At 46.3% G+C, this 8,407-nt stretch overlaps 1 protein-coding gene across 1 annotated transcript; it reads right to left on the reverse strand.

The window, feature by feature from the left end:
- Positions 1-45: 45 nt before the first annotated feature.
- On the reverse strand, positions 46-2,634 carry Klhl34 (kelch like family member 34). Its single transcript, XM_028772717.1, has one exon. The coding sequence runs from the start codon at positions 2,632-2,634 to the stop codon at positions 700-702; it is 1,935 nt and encodes a 644-aa protein (XP_028628550.1). The 3' UTR covers positions 46-699.
- Between the last annotated feature and the right edge of the window lie 5,773 nt (positions 2,635-8,407).

An 8,407-nucleotide genomic window follows, 5' to 3' on the forward strand; every position in this document is an offset into this window, starting at 1 on the left:
GAAATATATCTAAACTAATAAGCTGCCAGTGTAAACACAGATGAGGACAGGGCAGAAAAATTATTAACCAAGAGTAGGTTCTCAAAAAAAAACGCTTTTTCTATTCTTTTTTTTTCTTCCTTCTTAGTTCCATGTCAATTCGAAACTGTCAAGGAAAACTAGAACCATGGCTCTGTACCATAACTATCATTTTTTTCAGTACAACTATTCCGTACTATTTAACGAAGGTATGTGTGTGTTCATACACACACACACAAAACCTTCACAATTTCACCTAATTCTGTCTTCTGGGACTATTATTACAGCTATTGTAGCCAACAGTTTTCCGTGGTTTGTGTGTAACTAGTTGTACATTCTTTGGATGGGAGATGTGAAAATATTCACAGGTACTTGAAAAATACTTTAGGGAGGGAAATAAGGTCCTATTTTATTCTCAAATTCCACCTCTAGGCCAGGATGAGTCTGTCTTTCTGAAAACTCTTCAGTTAACTAAAAGCTGACTCATATCTTTGCATTTGACCATTCCTGGCTGACATTTGCAGTTGAAGGGGAATAGTTATTCTTTGGCCAGGGCCTTGTTTGCCTCCTCACCCTTCAGAACTGCTCTATCAGAGTCCTCTTAGGGGAAAAAAGCTTTGCTCTTCAGGCAAGGTCAAGAACAGCTTTCTCTGAGATCCTCTGAAGACTGGACTCACCTGTTCAATCCAACACTAAATCTGGCACCTCTCCAGTCTCTCCCTCCCTTGTCTCCTCCCCACCCTCAGGCAGCTGCAGCACTGCACACTGAAGGCCACTCCACGCCCAGGGCAGCACACAGCCTATATCTTCCCAACGGTCCAGGTCAAGGTCATAGCCCACTACGTTAGGAGTTGGCACCTGCCGTGAGTCCCTCCACTTGAGACCACCCAGCAGCAGCACTGTCTCTTCTACCACAGCAAGTCCATAGCAGAAGCGGTCATAGGGTAGTGACCGCAACCGAGTCCACTGGTCTGTGCTGGGGTCGTAGCGTTCAATCTCAGAGAAGGGCTCATATCTCCCCAAAAAGGCAAACACTGCACCTCGCAGCACCGCAAGGTAGTGCCCATAGCGAGCTGTGCCCATGGGTGCCCTCTTGCTCCACACTTGCTCTCCAGGGCTAAGGGAGTACATATCCCGGAGGCTACTTGTGCCTCCTTCACCTCTCCCAGCCTTGCCCCCGGAGATGTACACAACACCATGGTCCCCGACAGCACCTGCGTGACCATGTACTGCCCGAGGTAGCTCTCCAGCTGCCATCCAGCGGTCCCTACGCAGGTCATACATCTCCACTGAGGCCAGTGCCTCACCACAGGTGCCCAGGCCTCCAACAGCCAGGAGACTCTCGCCTACCACACCACACCAGAAGTAGGCTCTTGCTTCTCTCATGGCAGGCACCTGTGTCCAAGTGTGGAAGCGCGGGTCATAACGGTGCACTAAGGCTGTAACTGACCTTGAGTCATCAGCCAGGGAACTAGATGGGCTGCCAGAAAGGCTCTCCCCTCCAAGGACAAATAGGAAGTTGCCAGTGGTACATACACTGTGGCCTAGCAGTGGTGTGGGCAGCTGTGTCAAGCTGTGCCAGCTGTGGTTGTACACATCGAAGGACACCACATCCTGGGTGAGCTCCCACTCCTTCTCCTCCATCTCTTCTTCCTCCTCTCCCTCCTCTTCCTCTGGTTCAGGTGCAGGGTGCCGATTCCGAACTACCTCTGGTAGGACCATAATTTCCTCAGTTACAGTCTCCCTAGCTCTGAGACCACCAACTAGCAAGATACGGGTCTGGGGACTCCGGACACTAGTCTGTTCTCCCTGCAGAAGCGGCTGGCTGGAGGGGGCTGTGTGGTAATTGAGGGCCTGGATGATGAGGCTCTTGATCCTAGTAGGTAAAGTAAGACCGGAGCCCGAGTACATGCGCCGCAGCACACCAGCAGGCACCAGGCCAAAGCGGATGCATCCAAGCAGTGTTGAACTATGTGCCAGGCGCTGTGCTGTGGGTTCCTGCTGCAGCCAGGCTAGTGCCAGGCCCAGCAGCCGTGTCTCAGCCACCCGTGCCACGTCGGGGGCACCCAGCACAGCTTTCATTGATACAGGATTGAGTTCCAGCAGCCCCGAGGGGCCAGTGCCCATCAGTAACAGCTCCCCCAGGTGGCGCACAATACAGCGCTCGGCTGCACCTAGGGTGCGGGCCAGGCCAAAACGAGCTGCCACATTGGCGGTGAAGCAGCAATTCTCTGGGGCAAGCTGGCGTTCTAAGTAGTGGGCACACAGTCCCAAGGCCTCGGTGACTTGTAGGTAGCTAGCAGCCTCCAGAGTGTCCTCCACAGTGTCCATGGAGAGGGGCAGCCAGGCAGTGTAGATGAAGTCCAACAGGCGCTGTAGGCCGGCCGCTGAAGGCACATGCAGGTGAATTACGTGAGCCCGCGATTCCTGGGTGTGACTTTTGAACAGGGCCCTGAAGTAGTCGCTGGAGCACGCCAGAAGTGACCTGTGCGCTGGGAACTCGCTGCCCTCGGCCTCCAGTGTCACGTCACACAAGAAGCCCTCAGCGCGTAGGGTTTGGTAGCCAGTGAGAAGCGAGCTGCTGTGGGCTTTGCAGTAAGATAGGAAGTAACTCATGATGCCCAAGGCGGGAAGCTAGGATGGAGCCTGCCAGGCACGGCTGGAGGCATCCCGTGACACGGAACCCCCACCTCCGCTGTCCAGCTGCTGAGCCCCTAGCAAAGGCTAATTTTTGCCTGCTCAGCTTAAAACCTAGGGTTCCTTCATCCAGATTTGGCGGTTGCTCCGTGCCCCTCTCAGACAGCGTAAGATGTAGAGACAATTTCCAGAAGCCTCTAGTAGCAGAGGGTGTGGATTTCGGAGTCTTCTCGGTATTGCTAGACTTGGTTTCAGCTGTTGGTGAGCATGACAGCGCGTTGCCCAAAGCCACCTCCCCTACACAATTTGGGGAGCCCACACTTGCACACCAGGGGCGGCGGTGGCCGCGCACCATCACCTGGAGAGGTCGAGGGCACTGAATCTCCAAAAGGCCAGATGCGTGGATGTGGCCCTATTGTGAGTGCCCCGGGAAGGCAGGATGGTGGCTCTGAACTCCCGGTCGTGGCTGCTCCGTAGACACTCGCGCAGTCAGAGGACAACTGGCTAGGGGGCTGTGGGTGAGCTTGTTCTAAGAGAACGATCAAATCAAAGCCTGTAGCACTGGGGGGAGCGCAGGTCAGCTTAGAGGATTGGGAGCGTGATTGGGCGCTGCACATAACATGCTGGTAGCTCACAGCGACAGGAATAGTGCTCGCCTTGGCCGGCTGGCTCTCAGAGACCGGCCCCGCCCTGCGTCCCAGCTGCTGGCTGCGAATCCCCCAAGGGCTCAGCAGGAAGCTTCCTGAGCCAGGGCACTGACTTCTGTGACCTGACTGGCCTCCAGTAACCGCGGGGAGGGGAGGGGGGCGTCCCCTGGAATGCTGAGCTGAGAGAGGGGTGGCAAATGCTAAGGAAGGGCCCAATCCCCTTGGGACTCTAGTCCTGGTGATGTGTTGACAGGGATACCTGGCTAGGCTGGAGGCCCTCTTGGTGCCCCTATGCATGGGAAAAGGAGCCTCAGGCTCATCTTTTGGCTTTGAAGATGAATTAGTCGGGAGCAAGCTGGGATTAAGAGGCAATTTTGCGCACTGACACCTAAGAGGAGGCCTGTGCTCAGAGAAGACTCTAGCAAGAGCTAAACCAGAGAGAACCCCAAGCTCTAGGCCAAGTTCTTGTGCCCTATGTGAAATTCAGGGGCATTTGCCCTTCCTAAGGCAGGGAGAGTCTCCCAAGCTGCCTGGTATTACATTCCAAGGAATTTGTTCCCAATCCCTGCCCTCTGACCCCAGAGGAGCTCTCTTTGGTACTCTTGCACTTGTGAAAACCATCTCTTTGCAACGCTGAGAAAGAAGTTATAACTAATTCTAGTTTTCTCTCTTTGAATGACAACTCCTCAAAAAAAAAAAAAATGTAATTCCTTCTAGTTTCCTCTCTCTGATTTTCCATGCTCTGATCTAATGACTGGCTGCCACATTGTCAATGCAAAGACAAGACAATGGGCAGTAGAGTTGCAAGGCTCAGGAGAGCTGTGGTTCTGGGGCCCCTCCTCACAAAGTGATTTTTGTAAGAAACTCCAAGCACAGAAACGGTGACTAGGAGCACCCTGTTCACCGCCCGCATCCTGCTCTTTCATTATGAATTCATTAAGTTCTCTTTCTTGCCAAATTATAGGCTTCAGTTTTGTTTTGCTTCCAGCTACAGTTCGTTTTCCTGGATTTCGAAAGCAGCCCCTTCAGCAGTCTGTTCTAGATGAGTCTTCCAGACAGAGTTATATTTCACAGAAGCAAAAAAGTCCTAGGAAAGATAAAAAAGGCTGTCATTTCCTACTTGGCCAGCCATCAGCACTTACAGGGTCTCTGATTACATATGATTCTTTCATTTTGTAAAATATTAGTAAAAATTCTGCTGAGCTAAAGAGATAACTCTGCACTTAAGAGCACTTGCTGCTCTTTCAATGGTCTTGGGTCCAGTTCCCAGAACCCGCTTGCTGGCTCACATCCATCTGTAATTTCAGTTCCAAGGAATTCCACACCCTCTTCTGGCCTTTGTGCAGTCACACAAGTAGTGCACAGACGTACATGCAAGCAAAACACTCATACACCTAAAACAAAAATAAATAAATACTTTAAAAATTGATACTGCTGCCAAAGACAGAATTAACTTATAACTTAAATTGCCAAATTATAGAGTGTAGGTAGGGCTGGGGGTGTACTTCTATAACTCTAAAATTAAAAAAAAAAAAAGGTCCAATAGAAATTCCTAATGTTAGAGATACAAATGGATTCAGGGAGAGTATTATTTCTATGGAGATGTAAGATGGTATTAATATGTGTGGTCCAAAATTGAAACATAAAGTTGGAGTGGTGGCACACGCTTTTACTTTTTAGTACTCAGGAGGCTGGTGGATCTCTGAGTTTGAGGCCAGCCTGGTCTGTATACCAACTTTTAGGCCAGCCAATCCTGCACAGTGAGACCCTATCTCAAAAAAATAAGTAAAATATGATTGTGATTTCACACAATTCTCCATTTTAAATTTAAATGCCCTTCACCCAACCTAATTAAATTTTGCTAGAAGTTGGAAGAGTATTAAACCAAATCTTTACCCTTTCCTCCAAAATATTTTCTTTTTATACAAATGTGGCAGATGAGCTCCAAAGAGTGTATGGTTTGTCTGGATGGCTTGAATATTGATTTATAGTTTGGTCAAGAACCCAGGGTTGCCTTCCTACTATATTATGTGACCTCATGTATGATAAAAATCAAATCATGCAACACACTTTACTCAGCGTATAACTAACTTAAAAAGACTTAAGTGGTTTTTGAAGAGCACATTGTTCACACCTGTATTGAATCCCACCCATCAGAACTGCCCATAACAATGCATTTGTATTCAAAATGTCACATTACAAAATTAAAGATGCTGTGGAAACTCTTAAACTCTTAACATCAAAATTCCAGTTTTGCATAAAAATGTGTTTATTTGCTGGCCCAACCTGACATGTTTTGCCAGAGAAGATGTGACAGCGTGTGTTAACTGAAGACATTTTTACATTATGTGTGCTTGTAAGATCTTGTTTAGAAAATGTAACTGTCAACCCAAGAAAATCATTGTCATTTAAGTAGCAGTTGTGTAGTGTTAGTATTTTTATTTCTGTGCAATATTAAGTAATATGAAATAAAAATTTAGTCTCTCTGTGTTTAAATTGTGGTAGATGTGTGTCTTAAATTGATATCTTGGTCTGTTCCTTAAAGGGGATATTGTTTAAACAAAAGAAAGTTGTTACTCACAGTTCTGGAAGCTAAGACGTCAACATTCAAAACACCAGTACATTTAGTGTCTAGGGATGACTCTACTGTGTAGAGATGGTGCCTTCTTACTGTATCTTACATGGCAGAAAGACAGATGGCATTAATCCCATCATCAAGGCAGAGCCCTGTGCCCCACTCACTTCCCAGAGGCCACCCTTCTCAAAGGTATTATACTGGATATTAAGCTTCTACATCTGAATTTTGGGAAGACACATATATTCTGACCAGAACAATAGAATTTCCCAGAAGCTTGCCTTGTAATCAATCCAGCCTTCCCAGAAGCTTGCCTTATAATCCAGCCTGAACACACTCTGCTGAGTAGCTCTGATGGGAAGTTGAAAAAGGGAGCTTATGAGTTGTCCTCTCCAAACTAGACTACCAACTCCTCAGAGCGGAGGCTGTTTCTTAGACTTTGTGTCTGTAGTACTTGTCTTGGTCTTTGCTACAGTGTTGTGTTGAACAGATACAGGGGAGGAGAAAGTCTTGAAAGTCTTGTTCTCCACCCTCTTACACAGCTGTGGTCCAAGACACTTCCCAGTAAGGCCATAAGAGTCAAACAAGTGACCACAGGTGATGTTGGCTATGGAGTCTGGTTGGATGTGATCCTTCTGAGCAGGGATTAACACTTTGAACACAACCTAGTGCTGCTCTCTTGCCCTAACTCTTTAATCAGAGCTAACCTACATGGCTCTCACATGCAGTACCATGTACTACTGCCCACTGTAATCAACAAGTGCCCCAAGTACACTAGCAGTAGCCCATGATCCATTTAGTATGGTTAAGTTTCTGCTGAAAACCTACCTCCATTCCCCAGCATACCTATTGAAACTGCTATTTTCTCGGAACCTTCCACAACTAGGCAGGCCTGTTAATTGCTGTTACCAATTCCTCCATCCATCTTCATCTCTATAAGAAAACAGAGAACTCAAATTCTACAAGCACCCTTCTCAAGCACACCTCAAGCTGCAATGCTACTCACCCCCAAGCACTCTATCTGCCCTGAACTGACCTGTCAGAAAAGAAAAACAAAGCAAGCAAACAAACAAAAACCCTGGGACTAGGCCTGTTCATGCATTTCCTGAAATCATAGCACTGGGGTGTCAAGACAGGGGTGGGGGGAGCGTTAGAGCTCACTGACCAGCTAGGCTTTCTGAGTTGCTGAGCTCCAGGTTCAATGAAAAAAAAAAAACCTATCTCTAAAAATAATGTGAAGGCAATTAAGGAAGCAACTTGACATCAACCTCTGGCCTCCACACATATGTGCAGATACCTACAAAAACATACATACACCACACACACACACACACCTAAATGTTATAAAATTTACTGTGATCTTTTGGGTAGCAAATTGAAGATATAATTAAGATATTTTATAATTGATATATAAAACACCATCCAATTCATCCATGTAAAAGGTTACTAAAAGGTTATCTCTTTCTCATTTACTATCACTGGCTCATTTCAATTCAAATAGGATTCCTTGCAACACATGCCTTTTAGCAACTTCTATGGAAAGCCTATTATTAGAAATTGACCCATTAAGTTTATTGTGAAAAGCACAATGACAATCAGTAACACACATGAAGTTTTTAAAAACCCTTCCATATGGTTTTCACATTTTTCCTGAGACTATTTTTGTGTCTATGAAATGTATTTTATCTTTGTGATATGTAATTCCAGAAAAAAAAAGTATTGCTGTAAACCAAGTATCTTCTCCATCTCTTAAACCTTATGAAAACTCACAGTACCGGCACTGGGGAGATGGCTCAGAAGTTAAGAGCACTGGCTGCCCGTTTAGAATACCAGAATACAATTCCCAGCACCCACAAGACAGTTAACAGCCATCTATATCTCCACTTTCAGAGGCTTTGATGCCCTCTTCTGGATCCTTTGGACACAGTATGCACTTGGTACTTGCCTGGACACATATCTGTGTATGTACAAGCAAGGCCTAGTGCGTAAAATTAAACATCTTTTTAAAAAGAAAAAATAAAGCTATTTCACAGTACCAGATTGAAAGAAGGAAATGTAATAAAGGAGTAGTTTTCCTACACTATCACATGAGAAAAAGTTAAAAAAAAAAAACAGACATTCTAGGGCATGAGAGATAGCTCAGGAGTTAAGTACATTTAACTTATCTGAAAGATCTAGGTTTGATTCCCAGCACCAACATAATGGCTCACAACCATCTGTAACTCCAGTTCTAGGGGATCTGAAACCCTTTTGATCTCCTTGGATACTGTATACATGTAATGCATATGTGAAGACAAAACATCCATACTCATAAAAAAATAAAAAGAGTCTTTTGAAAAAAGAAGCAGTCCTTCTCAGCTCATTAGAAACTCTAGATCTGCAGGGTGGTAGCACACGCCTTTAATCCCAGCACTTGGGAGGCAGAGGCAGGTGGATTTCTGAGCCCGAGGCCAGCCTGGTCTACAGAGTGAGTTCCAGGACAGCCAGGGCTAAACAGAGAAACCTTGTCTCGAAAAAACAAAAAAAAAAA

The sequence above is a fragment of the Grammomys surdaster genome, unplaced genomic scaffold, assembly GCF_004785775.1.
Source record: "Grammomys surdaster isolate TR1022 unplaced genomic scaffold, NIH_TR_1.0 217, whole genome shotgun sequence".
In the NCBI taxonomy this organism is placed as follows: Eukaryota; Metazoa; Chordata; class Mammalia; order Rodentia; family Muridae; genus Grammomys; species Grammomys surdaster.

What these genes read in the sequence shown, in the direction of transcription:
- Klhl34 (XM_028772717.1), bottom strand. Translation starts at nt 2,634, where the DNA reads ATGAGTTACTTCCTATCTTACTGCAAAGCCCACAGCAGCTCGCTTCTC.